This window comes from Prionailurus bengalensis, chromosome E4 (genome assembly GCF_016509475.1).
Source record: "Prionailurus bengalensis isolate Pbe53 chromosome E4, Fcat_Pben_1.1_paternal_pri, whole genome shotgun sequence".
Lineage (NCBI taxonomy): Eukaryota > Metazoa > Chordata > Mammalia > Carnivora > Felidae > Prionailurus > Prionailurus bengalensis.
In genome coordinates this window covers 40,564,945-40,591,815 of record NC_057360.1, presented here as the reverse complement: position 1 = coordinate 40,591,815, position 26,871 = coordinate 40,564,945, and the positions used below count along the sequence as shown (strand labels likewise).

The 26,871-nt window shown below is 55.8% G+C and overlaps 1 protein-coding gene across 2 annotated transcripts in view; it reads right to left on the bottom strand.

The window, feature by feature from the left end:
• LGR6 (leucine rich repeat containing G protein-coupled receptor 6) overlaps window positions 1-24,882 on the bottom strand; it is a 119,746-nt gene extending 94,864 nt beyond the window's left edge. Inside the window, exon 1 of one of the 2 annotated variants that reach the window (XM_043569535.1) lies at window positions 24,671-24,882. In XM_043569535.1, the coding sequence (XP_043425470.1) occupies window positions 24,671-24,882 (212 nt within the window). Of the gene's footprint in view, window positions 1-7,751; window positions 7,978-24,670 lie in introns of those variants that run through there. The other variant, XM_043569536.1, reaches the window with a different exon arrangement.
• Window positions 24,883-26,871: the final 1,989 nt, after the last annotated feature.

Here is a 26,871-nt window from a genome sequence, read left to right as displayed (position 1 = left end):
CCCCTCGCGTCCTGGGCCTGGCTCATTCTCAGCCAGGCAGGGAGGCACAAGGTGCCACAAAACGATTACCTCTAAATATTTACACTGTGCACTTCTGGACATGTCTCCACAGGAGCGGGAGCGGGAGTTCAAGGAGCACACGGGGCATGTGACTCAGGCCTCATCACTCAGCTGTCCCTCCAGGGGCCGCACCTCAGAGGCTCTGATGTGGCTCCATGCACCCACCCCACGCCCTCCGCCCCACCACCCCGACTAGCGGCCTCATTGTTCTCCCCTGGGGAGGAGGGGGCCTGCACCCCCCCTGCCCGCCCCCACATCCTGCCCAAGACAACACATGACCCAGCTGCAGGGCTCTGTAAGGTGGCGGGGGGCGGGGGGGGGGGGCCGGGAGGGTGGATTTCAAATTCAGGGGGGAGCTCCATTCAGACCTGGCCCTTTCACAGAAGGCAAGGGGTGGGGCTGGTGCCCAGGAAAGGGGAAGGAAGAGGAATGTGGCAGCTGAGAGAGGGAGGTGCAAGTTTCAAAGCCGAGATCCTCCGATGCCACAGGCCTTGGGAATGGCAAAGGGCCCTGGCAAGAGGCGCTGGGCCCTGCTTGGCGTTAGGGTGGTGGTGAGGCGGCGGGGGGGGGGGGGGGTGCCTGGGCCGTCTCCGGGAGGGAGTCACCATGCAGGAACTCTCAACACAGGGGTTGTCCTGTGCAGTGGTGGTTCTGAGATATGACTTTCCTGGGGGCTCAGCTGTCCTGGTGCAAGCCAGAGAGCACATTCAGGCCATACTTGCACCCAGGGGAACTTCTGATCCTGGGGGTGCCTAGGGTTTGGCTGTGGCTGCATTTGCTCGGCTGTATGAACTTGTAAGCATCTACAAGAGCGGGGGCACATATTGGGCTCATGAGTTCTTGGGCGTGCTTGTCTTGTAGGGTGCTGGGCGTGTGTGTGCCATGCGTGTGAGGACACACGTGTGTATCTGTCCGTGTGCACATTAGAGTATTGTACTGTTAAAAGTCACAAACTTTCTCAGAGCATCACATGTTATAAAGATAGAAATTCTTTGGGAGAGGGGCGCCTGGGTGGCTCAGTCGGTTAAACCATCCAACTCTTGATTTTGGCCCAGGTCATGATCTCAGGGTCGTGGGATCAAGCCCCCACATCGTGCTCTGTGCTGACAGCATGGAGCCTGCTTGGGATTCTCTCTCTCTCCCTCTCTCTCTGCCTTCCCCTCCCCGCTGTCAAAAACAAAACAAAACAAAACAAAACTTTAAAAAATGTTTAAGGGGCGCCTGGGTGGCGCAGTCGGTTAAGCGTCTGACTTCAGCCAGGTCACGATCTCGCGGTCCGTGAGTTCGAGTCCCGCGTCAGGCTCTGGGCTGATGGCTCAGAGCCTGGAGCCTGTTTCCGATTCTGTGTCTCCCTCTCTCTCTGCCCCTCCCCCGTTCATGCTCTGTCTCTCTCCCAAAAATAAATAAATGTTGAGAAAAAATTAAAAAAAAATGTTTAAAAATAAATAAAAAAGATATTCCTTGGGAGAAACAAAGAGCCTGACTCAAGTCTCACTCCTGTGGTTGGAAAACCTTTCTTGGCTGTGTGACCTCTGGCAAGCCCAGTTCCTTCTCTTGGCTTCAGGTCCCTTCTCTGGTCTATCCCAGCGTGCTGTTGGCCCCAGGAAGGGACACAGGCTGCTCGGTGATGCTGTTTGGGGGTCTAACGTGTGGCTGATTGAGATCCCGATGCCTGCTCCACTACTCTCACCCCATCGCTGCTAAAAATACACACGCGTGCACGCACGTATGCACACACACACACACACACACACACACACTGCAGCTCTACAGAACCAGCTTCCTGGGCGTGTGACCTGTGTGGGTGTGCGACCTGTGCAGTCTCACAGACACCCACACTCAGAAGGGTCCGGCTGAGTTCAATTTTCTCCTGTTGTCATTTTGAAATCCTTAATACATTTTGAACAAAGAGGCACCACATTTTCATTTTGCAGTGAGCCCTGCAAATTGCTTCTCTCAATCAAAATGCCAGGGGATTCAGAGAATGGGTTACAGCCCCATTCAGAAGTTTTCTTGCGGTATCCAGAGGGGCTATATGTTCTTGTAGCTGGACACAGCCACGTGTGGGAGGGGGGAGTGGGCAGGAGAGGGTCAGTGGGGCGAGGCTGGCAGGAGGAGGAGGGAGGGGAGAGAAGTGAGGGGCAGCCCTGGGCACAGGAAGTGGAAGTTTCTGGCTGCACTTTAGGAAAATGTTCTCAGAGCTTTACCCTGTGAGGCAACCGGACCACCCAAGGAAGCTGGGTGAGGCAGTGTCACCAGGGAGACAAGGAACAGGGTTTGATAAGAGGGAGGATGCTGGGGAACTGAGGGGACAGAGAGCAGCAAAACCGGAAACTGGAGGGGGGTGGGGTAACAGGAGACCCTCCTTCCCCCCCACCCCACTCCCCCCCCCCCCCCCGGGAAATCTGGCTGATACCCAAGGGAGCTGGCAAATTGTTCTGTTTGCATTTTTCCTTTGGGAGAAGAAACAGAGAAAGGCGAAGCCCCTGGGTTCTGCTGGGACAGGCCTGGAGGACTGTCCCCACCTGGCTGGAGAAGATGCCCAGGAAGGTGGGCCCCCTTTGGTGGTGTCTCCACTGTGGGCTAAGGTTACCTGTCTCTGCAGCCGGGGAAAAGGCGGGTAGAGTGACCAGGAGACGAACCCCTGTTCCCAGGCATGGCTACGCCCCAAGGTCACCTCCCTGATGAGGGCTTGCCCAGCCCCCTCAGGCAGAGCTAGTGTGGCACCCCCTGTGCGCCTACAATATTTTGTCCACACTCCCTCAGCGATGATTTCTGAGCTCCTGCCATGCACCTAGCACGGCACCCGCCTTCATTATTACCCCAGCACAAGGCTAATTAGCTGCGTGATCTTGGCCATGCCACTTGACATCTCTAAGCCTCCATTTTCCCATCTGGGAAAGGGGGCTAATAATAGTACTTGCCTCACACTAGTTGTAGTGAGAATTACCCGAGTTACTAAATGGAAAACATAGTACTTAATAAATAGGCCTTATTAATATTCCACTCATCCAACTGAATTATAATGATTAGTATATAATGACCCATAGGACTATGAGCCTCTTCAAGGCGAGGACTTAATCTTAGTCCTCTCTGTATCCTCCAGTCCTAGCGGGACACCTGGCAAATAGGAGTGTGCAATAAACATCCAAAGACCGCATGACCGATGGAGATAGATGACGCGGCCTTCCCCAGCTTCTCTTCCTGGGGCTGACAACCCTCGCTCTCAGGGAGTTCTTCCTGTTGTCTGATTTGACTTTCTCCCACTGCTCTTTGAGGGCATACCCTCTATAAAGAACCTAGTCGGTGCTTAGTTCCAATCTGATGCACCATCCATGGGACCTGTCGCTAACAATGGTCACTCGTCTCTTAATTCAGCATCCTCTAGAAAAGGCCAGAGTGGGGCCCTCCTCTGAAGGATCCCTCACACACCTACAGTGGGCCATCGGGTTTCTCTTTGGCCTTTTCCCTTCAGGGCAACGGTCGGGGGGTGGTAGGGAGCAGGACAAGCCAGTGTAGAAATAGCCCAATGGGGAGGGGGTTCCTTCCCCCCAAAAAGGGCCAGGAGATAGGCTGGCTGCCACGGGGACCATCTGGTGCTCAGAGAATACTTGCTGAATTCTTCTGTCAACAAGAGAGGCAGGTGACAGGGTGAAGAGGAAAGAACACGGAATCTGGAATCAGGGAACCTGGTTCAATGAGGCCAGTACCAAGGTCTCTTCCAGCCCTACGGGTCATTATTTCCTGACTGGCTGCGGTGCTCTGGACACAGTGCTAGGCAGGGGACAGAGACACAGCACAGGGCAGGGTCTGGGCCCTGGAGGAGTTTACAGTGTTGCTGGGGAAGGATTGTTTACTCACAGAGTAACAACAAAAAACCCACATATGTACTCTGCTTTGTGGTTTACAAGCTGCTCCTGCAGCCACTATCCCGATTAAAAGTGTGTGTCCAGACTCGAGACTAAGAGAGAAGCACAGAAGGGGGATAGGGTAAACCAGGCTGGCTTCCCGGGGCAGAAATGAGGGTGGGGTGTATATGAGACATGAGTAGCTTGCAGAACTGAGCTCGGAGCGGAAGGCATCCAGAGAACGCCCCAAGTTACACAGTGGGGGAAGGGGTTCATCGGCAGGGAGGACCAGACTGGTCATTCACTGCGGGGCTGTTAGCATCCCTCCTTATGCGGGTAGCATCTCCCAGTTGTTGCCACCCTCCAGAACACCCCACGCATTTCGAAACACCCCGTGAATGAAAGGTGCTTCCCTCTTCCTGCGCTCGATATCAGTTTCCAAACGAGGAAACATCCAAAGCTGGACAAAGTTACCTAAGGTCACAGAGCAAGTTAATGGCAGTGAGAACTAGGTCTCCTAAGCCCCAGGGCGATGCTTTTTCCACCCCATCACATTGGTCTTGGGTTTTCTAAAGCAGCGTTCCCTGCCCAGTTGATTCCCCTAGATGGCACCTCCTTATCAGAGATGACGTGGTACTTGCTGTCTTTGAGATTCTAAGCACACTCGTTAACACAAAGTTCTCTTGGATTTCTGCAATTTTCCCAGATTTCCAAACAAGGGAGTGTACTCCAATCAGGATAAAGTGTATCTGTCTTCATACACATGACAGCACAGCACATTCTCTTAGGCTTTGCACAAAGTGAGAAAAGTTCTGTAGTTTTAAATAAAAGGGCTATTGCTTCATCGTGTCATGTTCTGGCTCCCTTGTTTATAACAACCATGTCTCCCAGCCTGCCTGGAGTGGCAGGAGGGCAGGGAACGGAGGCGAGTCGTGGACAGTAAGAGAGAAGCTGGAGAGCTGGACGGGGAGGTCCTGGCACCTGGACTTGGAGCTCATTTGTAAGGGGAGAGAAGGTCCCCTGTGGTTGCTAAGCAACGGCCAGGCTTGCTCAAGTCAGACTGAACCAGGGAGATACAGGAAACCCAGAGCATCATCGTCAGGTGACCCAATTAATTCAGGTAGGGCAGGGAGGGATAAGGGGAAGGGAAGGAGACATTTTTAATGTTGAGTTATTTTTGAGAGAGAGAGAGAGCACGAGCTGGGGAGGAACAAAGAGAGGGGGAGACACAGAATCTGAAGCAGGCTCCAGGCTCTGAGTCGTCAGCACAGAGCCTGATGCGGCGCTCGAACCCATGACTGTGAGATCGTGACCTGAGCCAAACTCAGACGCTTAACCGACTGAGCCCCCCAGGTGCCCTGGGCAGGAGACATTCTTAGAAGTCAGGTGAGAGAAAAGTAGAAGGGTTTTTTTTCCATTTGTTTGGTTTTTGGTTTTAGTTTTAGCCCTGGGTGAAAAGACCACAGAAGTCAGGTAATGCCGCTCCGGGGTAGCAGTGCTATTTCATCTGTATGGTGTAGGTCTCCTCAAATTCTGACGGCATAGCCAGGAGGCCAGTGTATGATCCCTGACCCCAAAGAGCCCAGTCCAGTTGGAACAAGGACAAGACCGTGGACAATTACAAGCCTGAGTGGCGAGTGCTGGGACCAAGCAGCTGGAGTGTCACAGGGCCTCCTCAGACTAATTCGTACAACCTTTTGACTCTGGTCTCAGAGGGTTCAGTCACAGAGTTGGGCCACACAATCCTGTCCTAGACTACAAACTGTCATCTCCTGGTCTCAGATTGCTCATTCATGTGCCTGGTCTCCCCACACAGGCTGGGAGATTCTCCATGACTCCCAGTTACCTGTGTTTGTCACACACACACACACACACACACACACACACACGCCGTCGCCACCACCAGCTTCAAGGTCCATTTTCTATGCAGCAAGGATGGCTGGGCATGCCATGGGCAGACCCTGGCCAGGAAGACTGAGGAGGTATGTAAGACAGATGTGCAGGAGGAGGGTAGAGCATAAACCTAGCAAGGGAAGGCAGCAGTGGCTATGCATCTGGGGACCTGTCCACTTAATCGGGTCAAGCTCTGGTCTCCACTCACCGGCCAGCATCTTTTCTGGCCCTTATTCTGATCTCTGGCTCCATCTAAAAGGGCATCATTTCTGTACGTGGGAGTGTATGGGTGACTTCTATCTGCCCTATCAGACCGGAAGCACCTTAGAGAGGACTGTGACATCCCATCGGATAAGACCTCCCTGCGGGGAAGAACTATGTGACCTTCCTCAGAACTGGACATCCCTGAGCTCCCCCCCGGGGCCCCCAGGAGAAGGGCTGGGTGGGTGGGGAGCTGAGGAGGCACAGGTGGGAAGGACTAGGGCCGCCAGAGGGCGGGAGTCCCCTTTGTGTGCAGACCACAGCCCTGAGCCCTGTTTGTTTAGCTGAGATCCTGCTGCGTTTACCCTTTATTTTACCCCATAAAGGGGCAGGGTGTGTCTGGGGGTGGAAAACAGAGGAAAGTCCCCTCTATTCAGAACCACATTCCCTCCCCTCCCCCCCCCAACCCTCACATCCCAAATGGAAGTTTTCCTTTCACATTAGGATCCCTTCCTCCTGTTCCCAACCCAGCAACGCCACTTACCTCCATGGACAGAGACAAGAAGGAGCACCCAATTGCCACCTGCCCCCACCCCGGCCAGGGGCAGCACCAAGACCCTAGTCAGGAGGTGTTCGAAATCGGACCCAGTCCCAGATTCAACCTGAATCTAGTGGGAGAGAGCAGAAGCCAAGCTCAGAACCTTTGCTGTGACAGACACTGTGCCAAAGGCTTTACAGACCCATTTTACAGATGAGACCCAGCAAAATCAAGATCCCTCTGATGCCAAAGTCCCAAGTCATGTCCAACCCCTCCCCTCTGCCTCTCCAGCTCCCCTCTATTTGAATGCCTTTCAATAGAGCTCTGGCACATTCTCGGTCTCATTTCATTTAATCCTTTTATCAAGCCAGGGAGTGAAGCATTATTCATCCCCGTTTTAAATGAAGAAAGGAGGACGGGGAAATATTAAGTTACTTCACATCTACTCACACAGTTAATAAACGGCAGAGCCAACCCCCCACCGTTTTGCTCTGTTGAACCCAGCTGCACACAGGAGCTGGTGCGCACCGCGAGGCAGCTCGGTCCTCCGCGGGCACTGGCAGCGTGAGCCCCTGGGGCTGGAAGGGCCCGGAAGCAGGGCCAAGGCCGCAGGTCTGGGAACAATGCAGAGGGATGAGGGTCTGCCCAGGAGGGCCTCACCCCCTGGAAGTGTCTTGCTCTGAGTCTCACTCCCAGGGGCTTCGAGCACCAGTGGAAATTTCTGGAACTCAGCTCCCCTCCTCCAAGCCCACCTGGGCTGGCTCGCCTCACCTTGCTGTTGCTCACCACCAGTCGGCCACAGTGGGGGTGGGAGGGCAGTCCTGCCATCCGGAGCCCCGTCAGGCCCCTGAGGTCCCGCATGCCTGGTCCCCAAGGCGATTCCTGCCTCCTTCTTGCTGATTCTCTCCTGTCCTGCTGCCTGTGTCCTACATTCTGGCTTGTGCCCCAACAACCTACTCTCTTCTCCAACCCCTTACCTGTTTGGTTCATCAGACTTGTAGAAAGACTAGATACAAGATCTAGATCTAACATCCCTGCCCGGCAAGGAGTCCCTCCCGAAGTCTAGCCTCCCTCCGTCATGCTGCAGTTGAACTGAACAGAGTTCCGCGCCTTCCATTAGGGTGTAGTAGTTTGTGGGCTGCGGTGTCAGCCTGCCTGAGTTTGTGACTTGGCCCCACCACCTACCAGTTGTTTGACATTGAACAAGTTACCTTTCCTCTTTGAGCTTCGGTTTCTGCATCTCTAACGCGTTATGTCACGGTTTCTCTTACGGGAATTGTGAGGGTTGCGTGAGAGTGTCCTTGTGTGTCGGGGGTAGTCGCTGTGCCTCCCAAGTGGCATATAGATGCTAGTTAGCATCTCCCCCCTCCCCCGCATTCAACCCCCAGAGCCCTGCCTCCTGGGGGAGCAGCACAGTAGGGTCACAACGGAAATGGGGCAGGGAGGGGGGGGGGGGGGGGGGGGGAGGGGGGAGGGCATTCTGGGTCAGCCCTGCCCTTAGGAGGCACCAGCTGCTGCTTCTCTCTGATGCTTCCAAGTGAGTGCCACCTGCCCCAGCCCTGATCTTCACATCCTTTGATCTTCTGATCTCTGGCCAGGGTCCCCCAGCCAAAGGCATTCCTGTCTCCCAGGCCTCCTCCAAGGAAGAGCAAAGGGCTGGGCTCCTTCCCCTTCCTCCAAGCTCCTCCCTCCTCCCTGTGGTGTGTGTGTGTGTGTGTGTGTGTGTGTAATCAGGACTACCACAGAAGCTCTGGGACAAGGTAATAGCCAGGTTCCCTCTGAGGTGGTGATATCGGGGAGAGGGGACATGGAGAAGGGCTGGCCACCGGCATGCCATGGGCAAGGTGCCCTGGGCTGGACCGGACTCTGCTGGAAAGATGCCTTCAGCCTAAGTTCCTTGTTCCTAGTGCCCTTGTGTGCAGAGCCTCACTGAGCACGGAGGAGGCAGACAGGGAGGACGCCGCAACCTGAGGAGAGTTGCAGGACCACAGACACAGCTGGACAGAGCCTTGGACGTTAGTGCTGGAAGAAATCTCAAGTGCCTGAGGATCAGGAGAAAGCCTGGCCTGTGGTGGCCAGCAGGGACAGGTTGGCCATTAGAAAGTGGCCTGAGAGCTTTGCAAAGGGGGGAACTGGGCCGGGACACTGAGGATGGCAGTAAGGACTGGTACACTAGGCTCCATGGTGGCCCCCCCAAAAGATGTCTGTGTCCTAATCCCTGGATCCTGTGAATGTGACCATACTTAGTGAGGGAAAGGGTCCTCACAGGGGTAATTAAGAAAAAGAGTTTGAAATGAGGAGAGCATCCTGGATCATTCGAGGGGGCCCTTGACAAGTGCCCTTATAAGCCACACACAGAGAAGAAGTTGATGGGGAGACAGAGGCAGAGATTGGAGTGATGTGGCCACAAGCCAAGGAAGCTGGCAGCCGCCACGAGTTAGAAGAGGGGTTTGGTGGATTCTCCCCTAAAGCCTCCGTAGTGAGTGTCGTGCTGCTGGCACCTTGACTCCGGGCTTCTGGCCTCCAGCATGTGAGAGAATCAATTTCTGTTATTTTCAGCCACCCGGTTTACGGTAGTTTGTAATAGGAGCCACTGGAAAGTATACAGTAAATAGTCAGAAGGGTCTCGGGATACTGCTGGTCCTTGTGGCCCTGCTGCGGGCTTCCCTGCCCCGTCCCTCTCCTCCGCCACTGGCCTCCCTCCTGGTCCCACAGACGAAGCTGGTGACCCTTCCCACACCTCGCCTAGGAAACTCATCCTGACCCTGAAGACCCCACCGTGGGATCTGTGACCCAGCACTTGCACTCCTGGGTGTATAACCAACAGAAACACATCCATATGCTCACCGATGCCTGGACAAAACCACCGTGGCCGCGCTATCCATAATGCCCCCACACTGGGAAGCGTCAGGCTCCCATCAGCAGTAGAATGGATGGAACGTGCTGTGCTCTCCCAAAGCAAATACATGCGGCAGGTGAGTGTGAGTGACTTATGGCTGCAAGCAACAGTGTGGCCTGGGCAAATCTTCAAACACAATGAGGGAAAGAAGCCACATATAAAATAGCGCTCTGTTTATATAAAGTGCAAAACACAGGCAAAACTTACCTATGTTGTTAGAAATCATGACAGCGGTTACCCTTGTGGGGGCAGGTAGAGACTAGAAGGCATGGCAGGTGGAGGGCTTCTGGAAAGCTGTGGACATTCTGTTTCTTGTTCTGAGTGCTGCTAATGCCAGTGTATTCAGCTTGTAAACATTTACCAGGTGACAGGTAGTCTTTTCTGCCCTGTATATTATTCTTTTTTTTAATTTTTTAACATTTATTTGTTATTGAGAGACAGAGACAGAGTGTGAGCAGGGGAGGGGCAGAGAGAGAGGGAGACACAGAATCCGAAGCAGGCTCCAGGCTCTGAGCTGGCAGCATGGAGCCTGACGCGGGGCTCAAACTCACAAAGTGCAAGATCATGACCCGTGCAGAAGTCAGACACTTAACTGACTGAGCCACTCAGGTGCCCTGCCCTGTATATTATTCTTAAATAAAAAGTTAGTTTAAAAAAAAAAGAGAGACCCATTCTGGAAAAGACTCTTCCTCGAACCTTAAGCTGACTAAGGCTTCCAGCTCTAACCCTGGCTAAGAGTTCCCTCTGGATGCCCATGGTGTCTTGTCAACACTTCTCAACTTTCTACCTTATTGAATTTATTTTTTTTAATTTTTTTTAACGTTTATTTATTTTTGAGACAGAGAGAGAGCATGAACGGGGGAGGGTCAGAGAGAGGGAGACACAGAATCCGAAACAGGCTCCAGGCTCTGAGCTGTCAGCACAGAGCCTGACGTGGGGCTTGAACTCACGGACCGCGAGATCATGACCTGAGCCGAAGTCGGCTGCTCAACCGACTGAGCCACCCAGGCACCCCTCTACCTTATTGAATTTAAATCAGAAATTTAGTTCCGTGATTCATTTTCATCTGTGTATCCCTAGTACATTGCCCAGGCTCTGGGACATAGTAGGTGCTCAATAAACACTCGCCGACATTTGTTGGCATGGCCAAGGGCTTTGGTGTTCTCATGCTTCCCTCCCAGAGTTCCCTGGCCATGGGCCCCAGCAGCCTGGATCGTCACAGGACTCCATGGTGGGACACGTTCCTCTCCACTGCCGCCCCCCCACCTCCTGAGTACCCCCACAACCAACCCATGCATATCCTCATCTAAGCACGTCCAAGGTGGTAACTTTCTGACCCACCAGCCTGAGATCTCTCTTAACGCAGACCACGGGGCTTACTCATCCTGGACCTTCAGAGCCTAGGTGAGAACCGGATACGCAACAGGAGATTGAAGAACCTCAAGTTACTGGAGCCCTCTCTCCATCCAAGCCCAGGGGCAGGCACATACCTTTGTCTTAGCTTGTTTGAAACTGGATGGAAATTTTCAAAAGAAGTGTTCTTTAAAAAGAAAAAAATAGTAAGGAGAACGAACAGGAAAGGCAAAAGCTTCTAAGTAGAAGGGTTTATAGAACAGATGCCTCACTCTAATGAAACCCAAGCCTGGCCACGAGCTGGCTAACTGGCAGCTTAAGAGGCTCCCCAGCACGGCTCCGCGCTCACCGCAGCCGTCTGGGTTGGATGCCACACCTCCGGCCTGTGGGGGAGCCAGGTTAGGGCCATCACCAGGTCTGACGAGGGTGGCCTCCCTCCCGGCACTCTCTCAGGCGAGCACATCTGCTTCAGCCTAGGCTGGTTTCTGCTCTGTGCCTCCTGCTTCTGGCCATTCATTAGCTTATTCATCCATTCATTCTTTTCCTCATTCATTCCACCAATATTTTTGAGCACCGATGTGCAAGGCGCTTATGCCAGCGCTGAGGATGCCAGGGGGCACTGGCAGCTGGGGCCCTGCTTTCCTGGGGGCACCCAGCCTGGTTTGGGAAACAGACAAGTAGACAGAAGTTAGAACCCAGAGGGGACAAGCCCTGGGGCGGAGCAGGACACCATGGGGAGCCCTCTCCCAGGTTGAGGGATTGGGGAAGGTTTTCCTGAAGCAGAGACATCTCAGTCAGCCCCTTGCATCCTAAATCAAGCTGCTGTTTCCCTGGTTTTCTCCAAAGGCCGGGCCCCAGAGCTGCAGACTTGTTGTCTGGACCCACTTCTCCACCACATCCTTGCACTAACTCACAGTGATGTCCTAGGGGCTCTTTCTTATCACCCTAGACGTAAGCCAACGGTGCGTCACCCAAGTACAAATGAGGTTAAAGCAATTCTGGGTGGGAGAGTGGGGGGAGAGTGGCTGGCCAGAGACTGAACTGATGACCTGAGTTATTGCAAGGGTAAGCTTTAGGGCAAGTGCCAGGCACGCTCTGAAATGCAGATTCCGACTCAGTAGGTCTGGGGTAGGGCCTGAGCTTTCGCACACTCTCGCAGTTTCCAGAGGTCTAAATACACTGCTGGTCTAAAGCACGTACTTAGAGTAAAAAGGCTTTGGGAGATCCAAGGGACTAGACGGCATAAATCGTCTGTAAGCAGCCCCTCATAGTTTTTTTTCAATCACTTTTTTGCTAAGTATTGATCCGACTGACTCACAGAGAGGTCCAGTTGTGGCCTGGCCAAGAGGCCAAGCAGAGGCTGAAATCTGGCCCTCGCTCCACTCACCAACTCTGCCCCCTCCCCGCGCGCTGGGGCCACAGGGGGCACTGAACAGCTGACCGCAGCCCTGAGTGCTGTGGGGCAGGGAGCTGCAGCGCTCTGGGGTCCCCGTGGAGGGGCGGGCAGAGACCCTCGACGGCCTCAGCAGCCCCTCCAGGATCCCTGGGGACCACACCACATCTGCCTCTGAGGCTGCCTCCGTGCTCACGTTCCTCCAGTCCATCCACCAGGGCCTTTGAGGCTAACAAAGCAGGGGTAGCTGCTGGCTCTCTCCCCTCTGCCCAAAACTCAGGGGTAGTGCAGCAGGAAGGAGGAGGGACACCAGGAAGAACTTCCCAGTGATCACGCTCTTGAGGGGCGACACTGAACGAGTGGTGGAGTGGTGAAGGACTCGGTCTGTCCGTGTGCGGTGGTTTCCAGCCAGGGTTAGGGGCTGGGGGCTGCAGCAAAACTTCAGGAGGGCTCCCGGGGCAAGAGTCTGAATTTCCAAACCTCTTCCTTTTATTACACTCTTTCCCCGCCCCCGCCCCCGGCCCCCCTACAGGTCCCGGGGCTGTCCATCAGCACTGGGCACACCAGGGTTCTAGGGGTTAGCCCAGGTATTTCCTGACCCCAAGCCCCACCCCCAGCAGGTCCCCCGGGCCCCCGCAGCATGGTGCCTTTGCACCCCCATGCCAATCTGGAGGGTGAGGCTAATACTTTCTGGCAGGTAGAGGCAGGGCAGGCAGAGGGAGAGGCGGCACCCTGGGCTTCTGCATTCAGATCAGGGGAGCCAGCAACGAAACGAGGGTTGGCGTGGCGTCGGCTGGCGGGGGGTGGGCATTCCTCTTTCCGCTGGCTGCACATAGTTAATGGGGGGCCTTGTTCTGGCTGGGCACGCAGCCCTGGAGGTGCTGGTGATGGCCATGCCTTGTCCCAGCCCCCGGGATCTCAAGTCTCACTGAGTGAAGCTGCAAATCTCCGGGGACCCTGGCACCTTCTTCATCCCACCGTCTCGACATGGCCTCACTTGTGCTCCTTCTCCCCCTCCCTTCCCTCTGCCTCTTTATTTATACGTGATCATTTTTCTCTACGACATCCTAGGATCAGCGACTGCCAGCCCAACAGGAAGCAGGCCTGAAGAGACCAGAGGACTTGTCCAAAGGCACTCAGCAAGTTGGCGGCCGTGACAGAATTTTAGCCCAGGGTCTCCTGACTTCAACTCCACCAAACAGAGAGCAGACCTACAGCGACAGGTGGGCAGGGGGCAGGGGAGTTTCAGACAAAATTGGAGGAGGAGACCTATTGACACCCCCCCCCATTCTTCCAGAATGTGCAGCCCCTCACCGCACAGTAGGAAGAAAAACCACAGCAGAAGGGTGGGAGAGTTGGGGGGGGGGTGCGGAGAACAGGGCAGTGCAGCGGGGTGGGAGCATATCCTGAGGGGGGCTCATACAGGGTGGCACTAAATCTTTGTCTCCCCCCTGGACCAGCCGCTGTGGCTTGTAGGTGGAGGAGAACTGTTAATATCATATGGGTGCGGAGCACAGCTGTCCTGCGAGGGAGCGCACACTCCATAAACGTCTGTCAGTTGAATAAATGAATAATAATAGTTCACACCCATTGAGGTTACTATGCGTCAGACACCATTCTAAGCACTTTCCATTTATTAACTCATTCAACCCTCCCAAGAGCCCTAGGAGGTGGGTATCGTTAACATCCATATCATGCACAGGTGAGGAAACTAAGGCACCAAAGAGTAAATCCTTCCCCAAAGACTGGTAAAAGGCAGAGGCAGGGTCTGAGCCCTGGAGAGCTGGGCTCATACATTTAACTACTCTGCTAAACTATGAAAAACTGGGGCACCCGGGTGACTCAGTCGGTTAAGCATCTGACTTCGGCTCAGGTCATGATCTCACGGTTTGTGGGTTCGAGCCCCGCATCGGGCTCTGTGCTGACAGCCCAGTGCCTAGAGCCTGCTTCAGATTCTGTGTCTCCCTCCCTCTACCCCTCCCCTACTCATGCTCTGTCTCCATCCCTTTTTAAAAAATTTTTAACTATGAAAAACTGGAAAGGGGGAAAACACACACAGAGGCCTTTCCAGTTCAAACAATGGTCTTGCCCACCAGAGTCTGACAACTGGCTCATCCGTAGACACACCAGGATGCAGGTGGTCTCTGTGCCTCCCGTCGGCACAGGCACCCCCTCAGCCTCGCCCCCTGCAGATGCCACGCTCAGGCCAAAGATCGTCTCCAGCCCAGTGATACCCAGTGTGCCTTCCAGCCCCGAGGCCACCTCAGGTGCCTCTGGACAGAGGCTGCCTTTTCTACCCTGTGGCGTCCCTCAGGCGCCCCCTCCCCCCACCCATTCCTGCCCTGTCCCCACGTCCGTCCTGAGTGTGGGAACAGAAGACCTGTATGTGGCATGTTAGGGATCATAGTGCAGAGCACAGAGAAGGGGTCTCATTTGACTTCATGACCACTTGGAAAGAGAGGCTGGTTAAGAGATTCCTCATCCTACACACTAGAAGTAGGAGGCTCAGAGAGGGTCAGCGTGGAACAGTTTACAGGACCCAGGGCAAAAGAAAAATGCAGGGCTGCTAGTTACAAAATTATTACGAATTGTATGGTGGTGGCAGCGAAGTGTGAACCCAGACAAGGGCCTGTGTGATTGGAGAGGAGGCAGGTCTGTAAAGCAGGCCTTGGTTTAGGGGGTTCGCCCTAGTCACCCAGCTCACAAATGCAAGGCTGGTGTTTGGGAGAGCTGGGGTCCAGTCTGGGCTGAGAAACGAGCTGGCTCCTGGCTCCAGACTCTCCTGGGTCTGCCCCCAGGTAAGTGAGGGCGGGCAGCCCAGGCCCTGTCCCAATTCTCATTCTCTCTTGCTTTTGTCGGAGACAATAGTCCCCTTCCTTTCTTGTCTCCTCCCAGCCTCCTAATCGGCTCTGTCCACCACAAAGGCAAGGGATTCGTTTACGGCCCCTTCCTGCCTCAATCTTCGCAATCCCTGGACACTCGATCCACCTCCCCATCCTCAGACACCCCCACCCCTGGGCTGCCCCAGATCTGGAGCTAAGGGGGAACGAGAAAGACTGAATGCATATTCCTGTATTGTTTGTGGCCCTGTTCAGAGTGCCCCCTGCAGGTAGGGGCCGGTACTAGAGTGTGTGTGTGTGTGTGTGTGTGCGCGCTAGCATTTGAACAAGAGAGTTGTGATGTGGTCCTAAGAGGAAGGGAACCAGGAGCACAGATCCTGCCCTTCTGGAAGCTCCCTGTCTGCAGCCTGAGGTATGGCCCCTCTTCCCCTAGGAGCTCCAACTTCTAATGCAAAGAGACATGGCTCCTGCCCTCAGGCGCCCTGAATCTGATGAGACAGACAGCCTTTGTCAGGTGGACGGACAGATGGACACACACACCCCATAAACACACACCACTATGCAGTCCTACCTGATATTTTCACAGCAGGCGAAATAGCATCCTCTATGCGCTAAGCACTCTTCCAGGCAGGACCTTGCTTAATACAACCACTTCATCAGGGAGAGACGATTATTCTGTTTTGCAAATGAGCATCAATCTAGGGCTTTTAACGCCCACCCCTGTGGTTTTTCCCTTGCACAACTGCCCCTCCAGGGGTTTCTGCGTCGATGGCATCAGTTAGGCATGAGTTTTCCTTCCTCCGTGCGCTTGCCCCGCTGTTCCTTATCTGGACCTGCCTGGTGCACGCCTCACTCCCTGAAATGTGTCACAGTTATCCGTGTGCCTGTCTTATCTCCTCCTCCGAGCCCCCAGGGCAGAGGAAAGAGCACGGGCTTTGGAGCCCCCAAGCCTACCTCCAACCTTGGCTCTATCTCTTCACTGGGTGTCCCCCCCTCTCCCGCTCCCTGTCTGAAAGGGGAGGAATGAGGACACCAGCCCCACAGGGTGGATGCAGGAGGAAGCCTTCAGCAGGGCGCTCTCTCAGACAGCAGACAGCCCACGTCCGCTAAGTGAACAAATGAAGGTTTGCTCCCCACACAGCTTGACAGTTTGAGCAGCATTATCACTGACCATTAACAAAAGGGACAGGGAGACCTCAACATGAGCTGGGGTGAGGGTATTATCCGAAATGGAACAGTGCTCCTTGGCAACAGTGCTTAGACGGGGCTTAAACGCACTCTACCCACAGAGATATCCCCACTGCCCTGCACAGTCTTCTATGCAAAGGAACGTGAAGCAAATTGCGAGAGACCCAGAGACCTGGGGAAAAGAATCCTTAGGCTGGGTCAACCTGGGAAGGCTTCCTTCCTACAGGAGGTGTTAAAAGCCCCTTAGCGGCTGCTGCCTTTGGCCCGTTTCCCAGGAGTCAATGGTAACTCAGGTCGGGGGACAATTCAGGCTTGCAAATCATACGGGGAAGTGGAATAAACCTCGACATTCTTGATCCTCCGTAGACCACTTAAACAAGCACCCCCTCCCTGCCCTGTGGTGACCCCAGCAACGTACTGGGCTGGGGTGATAGATGGGAGCGGTGATGGCACCTCCTGTGCACAACCACTGCTGCCCTCGCCCCCCTTCAGTGGTCTCACTGCTTTGGCTTTGAGCCTAGGGACCGTGTCCAAATCCCTGACACCAGTGTAATGGAAGGCACTCAGCACCCTCCTCCCATCCGCCTGTCTGGACACTCTCAGGGACGCTCCACCTCTTCCAGCACCTCCAAGGGCAAAGGGGAGGGTACACTGGAGGAGAGGATGCAGAGAACTGTGTTCTAGAACCAACCCTCTGCGTCTCATTCCCAGCAAAGCCCTAGGTTGACAGAGGTGCCTAGGTGAGATGCAGAGCCACCTTGTGCCTGCCTCAGTTTCTCCTGCCAGGTGCTTCTCCCCAGAGAGATCAGAGTGGGTAATAACAACAGCTCCCACGTATTGGGCATCTGCTGTGTGCTGAGCATGCTGCCAGATTAGGAACATCTTTCAAAGAGCTTGTGTTCTTACGCCCATGTTGAAGCTAAGAAGTGGAGGCTCAGGAAAGTGAAGAATCAATCAGGCAGGGCCATCCAGCGAGTTAGTGCTGGAGATGCGATTTGAACCTGTGCAGTCAGGCTGCAAACACGAGCTTCCTCCACAGCAGTGTTTCCAGGTGTGTCGAGAGGGTATCGGCCCCTGGGGGGCCAGATGCTGCCTGGGGTTGGCTAGATGCCTTTGGCTGGGAGCAGACTAGTTGATTTATCCCAGCTGCTAAACACCTTGAATCAGTTGTGAGTGAGTGTGTGTGTGTGTGTGTGTGTGTGTGTGTGTGTTTAAGTGTGGCCCAAGGAGAAAAAGGCTGAGAGCCCTGCTCTGGAATATCCTGCCTTGAGGAGTGAGACAGAAAAGGCTGTCGTGATCAAGGAACAGAAGCCACAGTGTTCTGTGTTCGAGGCCCATGCTTTCCCTTCTCCTGGAGAGCCTTCCCTGTCCCACCCCCCGGCTGAATCCCCTGGTTCTGCAGGACTCAGGATGGGCCTCTCCTCCCTCTCCAGGGCCTCCCCTGGCCAGCCCAGTCTTCCCTGTCCTGGAAGTGCTCTTGACCTCACTGTTGGTCCTTGGGGGACGCGCCCCATGACCATCTGGTACAGTGAGCCAACTTACCCCGTCTGCCGTCACATCCCTATCCCCACCCTGACTGCTTCACAGAGGACCCAACATCTTCCCTTCAAGCAGCCCCAGAGAGGAGCTCCCCGAGACACTGCTGGCCAATAAGAGGGGAACGAAGCCACTGGCACTTGAGAAACACAAGAAACTGGAAATAGGCTGGAATAGGCTGGAAATAGGCTGGAATAGGCTGAGGGACAGCTCAGCCTGCAAGTTTAACATGCCCAGAGTCTTGCCCATCCCCTCAGGGCTCAGAAGCCCCCAGCTCTGACCCCCTGAGAGGCAGGGCACTACAGTGGTCAGGGCAAAGACTGCCTGGGTTGAAATCCTGGTACCAGCAATCACTGGCTGGTGGCCTCAGGCCAGACCCTTAACATCTAAAAGCTTCAGTCTCTCCATCCATAAGATGGGGCTAACACCAGTACCTCTCTCCCAGCGTTTCCATGAGATGATGCCGGGGGAGTGCTCAAATAAACGCGGTACGTGCCATCTGTTACCATTATCAGTGGAGGCAGGGACACCGGCACAATGGCAATTTCTAGATATGTCTGTCTGGGCCCCAAGAATGACCTTCCTGACAATCTGGTTTCTTCCTAGAAGAAAAGTTACAGTCCAGGGAATGAAAACATCAGCTGTGAAGGCATCCCCACCAGCAGACAGGAGAGGCATAAAACCGGGCACAGGTTTTATGTTTCCCTGGCCTCAGCCTTAGATTCTGTATCTCACCCAATTAATCAGAGGGGGCCCAGGTCCCAGGGAATTCAAAAGACAGGACTTCCTAGTGGCTCTGGAGGAGAAAGAAGACAGTGGCACAAAGAAAACCTCAGCTCTGGAGGTGCCCTGTCGCTGAGCAGCCGGGCCCAGCCCCCACCTGCCCGCTGCCAGCCCGCCCGTGGCCTGCTCTGGCATGGCTCCGGGGGGCGCACTGCCAACCCCGTAGCTCTCCCCCCACCATGTCCTTCTGCTGCTTCCAAAATAACTCTGCTCCCTGCCCAAGTTTGGCCTCTTGGGTGTTTTTCTCCTCCTGAGACCTGTTCTCCCATGTCTGAAGGGCGGGAGGAAAGACGTGAACTGTCATTAGAAATCAGGGACCACCCCCTTTTTTAAGCAAGGGACTACTTAGCACGAAGGGGCTCCCACAATTCTGACAGCCCCTGAGTCAATGCATCCATTTCAGTTTGGCTGAAAGAAATCACTCCCAATATGAGGAAGAGGGTTGGAAATTTCTCCCCCAACCCCCCCCCCCCCCCCCCCCGGTCTCTTGTACCTTCCCAAAGCCCCAGCCACTAGGACTCCTTGTCCTTGGCCCTGCACCCAACAGAACGAGTTACTAGCCTAAGGTCACACAGCTCATTAGGGCTGAGAGCTCTGAGGAGAATCCTTACGGGTCCCTTAGGGCATGTTCCAGGGCAGAAATCCCTTCCTTTCCTAAGGCCGTACCAGAGAAGGCTCTAATTTCACGGAACTTCCATTTCCGGGGACAAGTTGGACTCTCCAGATGGGGGTGATCTGGAAGCCTAGACTTCTCCTCTCTGGAGAGTCTCCCACCAGGTGCCAGGCCAGGGCGCATCTCCTCAGGGGTCCCTGTGAGGAGGACCACTTCTTCCATCATCCCGGGGCTGGGAGCCCAAGAGCAGACCAGGCTCTGTGAAAGGCCCCTTTCCCTGCAGGTCAGCGGGAGGGGACTTTATTAGGACAGAAGGAGCGAGGGAGGGAGGGAGGGAGGGAAGGAGGCAGGAAGGTAGGTGGGCCGGCCACCCGATGGGGCTGAAGAAGATCACGCTGGCACCTTAAATCCCCACCCTGTCACAGGTGGCTCTCTGATTCTCTTTCTGGGCCTCAGTAGATCATTTGCCTCATTTGATCATTGCAGGAAACTAACGGTGGAGAGGTTAAGTGACTTGTCCAGAGACGCGCGGCTCATAGACGGTGGGGCGGGGACTGGAGCCCGCACGCAGAGCCAGAGCCCCGCGGTCCCCGGGCAGGGCCTCCCCACGTGGCACCCTGTCCTGTGCCCTGTGCGTGTCTCTGCCTGGTGGGCACGGGTCAGTGTGGGAAGCGGGCTGCGGCACGTGTGGGGCCATCAGGGTTGAGGGCCCACGACATGGCGGGGGGGCCGAGCGGGGGGCGGGCTGGGGGCCAGCTCTGCTCCGAACCAGGCCTTCTTCTCCTCCGCCAGCCGCCCCACCCGGCCGCGCCCAGCGCCCGCTGCTGCCAGAGCAGAGGTTTCCTTTTTCTTTTGCCTAGGGTTGTTTCCTGCCTTTCCTTTGAACTGGGGTGTTGGCTTCTTCACACACTCACTCTCCTCCGGCGACCCCCCCAGGACTGCCCTCTGATGGGCCCGGCCCCTCAGGCTCCTCTTTGGAACAAGGCTGGCAGCCCATTCCTGGAATCACTCTCCCCTGCTTCGCCCTTCTCCTCTCTGCCCTGGTCTCCGTGCTGCCCAGATTCCGCACCCCCCCACCTTCCCTCTGTCCCTTTCCCCTACTGCCCACCTCCGCCAAGCTCTCCCTGGGGGCTTTCTCCCTCCCGCATCAGGAGAGCAGGCTCAGAGTTGATTTCTCCCTGCCTCTCCTCTTCTAGGTTTTCAATGAAATGTGTCAACACTGAAGTCCAGAAAGGTCTGGGAGCTTGCATCACGGCAACTGAGGGACTGAGGATTAGAACTCCCAAATCCCAAGTTTCAGAAAGGCGGGGACAGCTCAGGCTCTTAGAATCTACTAGAAAGGGGGACTTTCTAGTTTCCCTTCGGGCTCCAAGGCCCCACCTAGGAAAGGTAGCCTTGGAGGTGAGAAATGAGACCTGGCACATTGCGCCCCCGGGGTTCATGCTGCCCGAGGCCGGTTTTCGTCCACTGAGGCTGCACGTTTCCCTGCGTCCTCATGTGACAGGCCCTGCAAGGCCCATCTGGGCATGTTGGGAGTAGGCTCGGGTCTTTCACCCGTTGCCCCCCTCCTGCTCCTGACACTCTAAGACTGCACCAGCCAGCAGAAAACTACAGTTACCCTGGGTTCCCAGCATAGAGACTTCTGTCTCCTTGCCAGCCACTCTTCCTTCTCACGAACACACACACACACACACACACGCGCGCACACCATTCCACTCTTCGACAGAACAGTGCTCCTCCTCTCCTCCCAAGGTTAGCTCCAGGACTTCCCCCTCCAGGAAGACTTCCATGGCTAACACTTCTTGGCCCTGGTCACCCTAATAACAACACTGGCTGACACTGATTGAGCCCTTCCCATGAGCCACAAACTGTGCCAAACCCTTTACAAACATTACTTCAGCGAATCCACACAGCAGCCCTATGAGGTTCCTCCACTTACAGGTGCGGAAACTAAGTCACAGATCAACTGGTCCAGGTTCACACAGCTTCGTGATGACTCTTCCCCTGGTCCGTTGGGGCCAATGCCCATGCTCTCAATCCCTCTGCCCTCCCCCAGCGGCCTGCCTCCATCTGGTCATGGACATTCCCCAGGCAGTGATGAAGAGGATGGAGATTATCTAGAATTCACACACACACACACACACACACACACACACCATCTGACTTTTCAAACAAGCTTAGTGGTTAACACGGGCAGTCTTAAGGGGAGCGAAGTCCCAAGAGGCTGATAAGGGGTCTGACTAAGACTGCATGGAGGGGCAGCCCCTCCCTTAGCCCTGGGAGCAGGAATAGTGGGAGATGGCTAGGGGTACTCAGGGGTAACCGCAAGTGTAGGACCTTTTACAAGTGTAGGACCGTCTGCCCCTGATACCGCTTGACTCTGGGAGCCAGAGGAGGAGCTCAGTGTAACTACTCAGATTCTCCCGCTCGGGGACAAGTATTTGCCGTCCGGACCCTCCTGCCCCTTCGCTGTGTGTCTGGGGGGTGGAATATGGCAAGAGGCGTCATGTCTTCACGTCACCATCAGACTAGAATGCCAAAGCTTCCTCTCCTCCAGGTGGGCTCCCAGAACAGGCCCTACCCAGAGACAAGGTCCAAACTCCAGTGAGGCTCATGGAGACTCAGTTCGGGAGGAGATTTTTTTTTTTTTTTTTTTTTTTTAATGAGAGATGCCTGTAAGACCGTGGGTATTTGAAGTCTGTCCTCCCAACCCTGATCAAACAGGGCTGGCATTGGACCCCAAAAGAGTCATAATTTTTGGACTTGGGTGTCAAAGCAAAGGATAGCAGCTCGGTGCAAAGAAGATGTTCCAGTGTTCCCAAGAACCAAGGTGTGCACCATGAAGGGTAGCTGGCTAGAAGGAGAGACTCTCACCTTTCCAGGTGGGGAAACAGATGTGAAGTACTTTTTACCGGGGCAGGTCAAGGACCCGCAGGTATCTTCTGGACCCCATAGTTTCTTGGTGCCTCCTAGGGTTCAACCTATGGCTCCTTCTAGGGATCTTCAAGAACCCTCTGGCCTGCTCTGGACACCAGGTGTTTTAAGTTTACTTTTCTCCTTCTTGACCTTGTGTTAGGAAGACTGAAGTGTCCACTCCTCTCCCACCCCCCCCCCCACTGTCAACCAACTGGTTGGATCCCAGGTCCCTAGAATGACCAAGCATTGACCAAGGCCAGCACCCACAGTTGAGTCCCTAGCACACACTTTTCTTCCTGTCTCAGACCATTCCCTTGAGTTCCATATTCATCATCCCTGGACTCAGTTTCCCTCTCATGTGAAGGGTCCTGGGAGCTTGCATCCATCTCCACCCAACAGCAGGCATTATAATAACAGCCACTATTTCTACAACCCCACCCCCACCCCCGTGTGTCAGGCACCGCGCTGGGGAATTTACACAGGCATATTATCTCATTTAATCCTCCCTGTTACCCACCCACTTCCTTCCATATACAAATGACGAACCCGAGGCTTAGAGGAGCTCAGTGACTCAGTGGGTGGCAGAACCGGGAAGGAACCAGGGTTTGGGGGCCCAGACAGAAAGGCACTGCTGGTTCCATCATCAAATGCAAATCTGCACCAGCCTCGGTTAGAGTTGGGCTCCTTGAGGCAAGGCCAGGTTGGGCATTTCCTATCATTGCTAAGAAGGAAAAGAGCCCCACAGTGTCTCTGTCTTTGCTCTTCTCAGTGACAACCCTCATGCCTGCTTCACTTGCAATGCATTTGTGACCAGGCTGCTCTCCTGAGAAGCAAAAAAGAAGGCTCCTCCCCTGAGCCCCCCTGAGGCCAGCTGCCCCCAGCAGAGACCTCTTCCTCCACCTTCCACATGGGATCCTTCTGCCACCCAGGGCAGGGGACATGGTTTTCTACCACCTCCCTCCAATATTCCGGAGCCCATGACATTGTACCTCTCCTTCCCCAAGTTCTTCCAGAAAAGGGGTCCATCTGGAAAGATGGGTGCTGAGAAAGGAGCAACCAATCTCTGGAAGAAGGCTCCTTCAAGTCAGGAAAGGGACCTTCCTTCTGCTCCCCCCACCCCCAGAGAAAGACTCTACAGATGCCATTCCCAAACTCTTTCTAGCTACAGAATCCTGCCTTCAAATAAAACAATGTCATATACCCCCAATGTATAAAATGGCAAAAGTGGGGCCGCCCTAGCTGTCGCAGGCATGGGGGTTGTCAGTCCTCCTCTGGCAGCTGCAGGGACACCCTCACAGCCCTCCAGTCCTCAGACTATCTGCCCCTGCCTCCACCCCCTGGGCTGTGAAGGATTCAATTTGCCCTTCTGGAATATGGACACTATTTTCTCCTCTCACTCCCTGCCCTGGTCCCCAGCCTATGTCTCTTCAAGTGACCAGGGACATCCAACTAAGGACAGAAGGATTGGGAGGGGAGCCCCAGGAAGGGTTGCAATTCGGACCCTCCACATGCTGCCAGGACACCACCACAACTGATCGCCCTGAGCTCAACAAACACGTGCTGGACCCCTGTGAAAACTAGCCCAGCCCCCTCTTCCTCAGAGATCCCAGGTCCTGGAGCCCCACAGCCTACGCCTGGGACAGATGGTCCCAGATTTTCCCACCTGAACTCCTTAAGAAAAGGTGAAGGAGCCTGGACAGGGCTGGGGCTTGGGGGGGGGGGGGGGAGCAGGTTTCCTTTCCCCAGAGCAGGGGTGGAGGTGGAGTTAGGTAGTCTGGAATGTGCTCTCACACCCTCCTCCTGCGCAGGTGGGAGCAGTGAGTGCCCCCAGCCCTGAGGCTCTGAGGGGAAGCCTCTGAGCCTTCCTCAGGACAGCTGCCCCCAACAGGGTCCCCTTCACACGCCATCTCACCCCAACTCAGCTCTAAAAATGGTTCTCTGGTTTTCAGCCTCGGCGCCTGCCCACAAATTAGTGTCTCCAACACGGCCTCTTGGGACATGACTTCAGGGAGGCCCCTGGGGGAGCCAGGAGGCCTCAGCAGAGGGAGATGGTGCTGACAGGGTCCCTTTTGGAGAAGCCAAGAGTGAGCAAGGCCCCCCTCCCAGCTTCTGGGGTCCCCCCACCAAGGCCACCCAGCCTCACCACGACGGCCGTGCTCTCCCTGCGGGACAGAGGAGAGGAGGATCTCCGCACCCCACTGGAGCCCCTCCCCTCTCCTCCACCACCAATTCAGTCAGCTTTGTCCTCAGCCACCTTCCTGGGCACTGCCGTGCTGGAGGCGAAAGCAGCAAGAGGAGGGCCGGCCAGCCCCGGGGCCCTCCAGCTCCAGGGTCCAGACACCCACCTCTCACCAAGCCTGAGCTCCCACAGTGAACCCCCAGACGGGAGCCACTGAGACACCAAGGCAGGCCAGCCTGATTTTCAGTCTGACTCGCCCCCTCCCACAGCCGCGCCCCACCCCAGTCCCGCAGCAGTCCACTTGTCAGGGGAAGAGCCCTCCCCGGATGCCCGCGCCTCCCGGCACCAGCCTGGCAGGTGCCCTACACCGAGGCCGGCGCTAGCGGGCGGCCAGGGAGGAGCAGGGAGGGACGTGCGGGCCAGTACTCACAGGTAAGCCGTCAGGGGGTCCAGATCCCCGGGCACGGCGGAGAGCCCGAGCTCAGAGCAGTCGGCAGACAGCATGATGCCGTCCTCCTGGCAGTGGCAGGGAGCCGGGCAGGCGGCGGGCGCCGGGCCGGGCTGGGGGGCGCCGCCGGCGCGCGCGGAGGCGCACAGCGCGGCGCAAAGCCACAGCGCCCGGAGTCCGGTCGGGCTGGGCATCTCGGCGGCCGGCGGCCGAGGCACCTGGCGGGCGGACGGGCGAGCGCACCGGCGCGGAGGCAGCCGCTGCTCGCCTCTGGGGCCCGCGGCCGGGCCGGCGGGCAGCGCCGTCGGTGGGGACCGCCCCGCGGGCTCTGCTGGGTGTCGGCGGCAGCGGCGGGGAGCGCGGGTCGGTGCAGTCAGAGAGGGGCAGGCATTGTTGAGTGATCTTCGTTATTCAGTTTCACAGGCTGGGCTTGGCAAGGGAGGGAGACACAGGCGGAGGAGGAGTCAAGGAAACTTTCGGCGCTGCGGCTCGCTCCCCTTCCCTCCTTCCTTCGGAGCTGGCAGGAATTTCATCCAGGAAAGGAAAAAAAAAAAAAAAAAAAAAAAAGGCAAAGAAACCCTAAGAGAATGAGCGGAGAGAGCATGTCAGGGACCCGCACTTGCACTTGTTTGGAAGGATGTGATGTCCCCAGGGCCTACACTTGTGGGTTGGGGACCCTCTTGCCTGCAGGGTCAGCCACCCGGTCACATGGGACTTGGAGAAGGCCCTATGCAAGCAACCTTAAGAGTTCCCATAGGCCCCCAACCCTCTACCACATTTTCTACACTGAGACCCAAGAGGGAAGTGATTTGTTCAAGGTCTTACGGCTGGGGGGGGGGGGGGGGTGTGCAGCCCCAGAACTGGAATTCAGAGTCTGTCCTTGTCACCCTGTTTCCTGGAGGAGGGCAGTGAGGCGTTGTCCCCAAAGGGATCAGGCCGTGAAAGGTATGGAGAGAGAAAAGTGGTAGGCAACGAAGAGGGGTCTTCTCACTGAGGAGCCATGCCCGGCCACCAAAGAAAGGGGTGCGGATTTCCACCCACCGAGTGTACGTTGCATGCAGGCAGCCCCAGTCACGTCTAAGGCCCTGGGATCGCCTTGATCCTGTCCCAGGACGGAGCTAGGTAGATGGACTGGAGACTGAGCCCGGCTGGTTGTCGGAGGCTTCCTGAAAGTCAGCGGATTGGCGCCACCTGGAGGCCAGCGCTGCAGCTGCAGCTGCAGCTCAACCACCACCCTGAGGCGGGAATCCCAGGGTCCTTCCTGGTCAGCGGCCCAGGGCTTTGAGGAGCAGAGCAGATGGTGGCTAAAGGTGGGTTCAAGTCCCTCTTCTCTTCTTAGACCGCCTGGGGCTGGCTGTTCTTCCTTCATGTAGCCTTTTGCTTTCTGTGGTCTCTCCCACGCTGAGCCAAGCCCCAGGGCAGAGCTAGAACTAGGCTCTGTCTCCCCTTTGGGCCCTCTTCCCATCCAGAAGATGTACCCGAAGTCCATCCAGAGTGTGTACCCGAAGTCTGGAGACCTCAGAGGCAGCCAATATTCCTTCCACCCCATACCGCCATACCCCTCCATACCTCACATCACCCTCTCCCCACCCCCCCCACCCCCGCCTCCCATTCTCTTCTGCTGCTAACCTCCCAGGGACTGAGGGACTCCCACTACCAGAAAGACCCACAAATCGGAGCCGCCCCTGCCTTCCCAGGTCTGCCTGCGTTTCCGGCCTCATTCACCCATAGCTTGGCTCCACTCGCCTGCCTCTCTGCAGCTCCCGCTGCTCCAGTGTGAGGGGCCCAGACTGGAAAAGCCATGGCTGTGCCCTGTTTGGACCTCAGCAGCAGCCCCTCATGGTAGGCTTGGGGGGCTCAGAGCTAGTCTCCAGTCTTCCAGTTTGAGGGTCATTATGGGGCCAACCTCTGACTCTTGATAAACATAATTTAGAAGAGAACACCATATCCATTCCCCCGGGAGGGGGCGGGGAGCACCAGGGTCTAACCTCATCTTGGGAAGGGTCCTGATGGAGCAGAAAGCCCTACCTCTGTCGCCCTTCTCCAGCCAGGCCTGAGAAACGCCCTCTCTGACCTCTGACCCCTGGTACTCTTGTAGGAACTCAGGTTGGCCAGTGGGAGCTGTGGCTCCCCTTTCATTTGGGGACCTAACTGCATTTCAGGGCCTCCTGCTCTGATTTGTC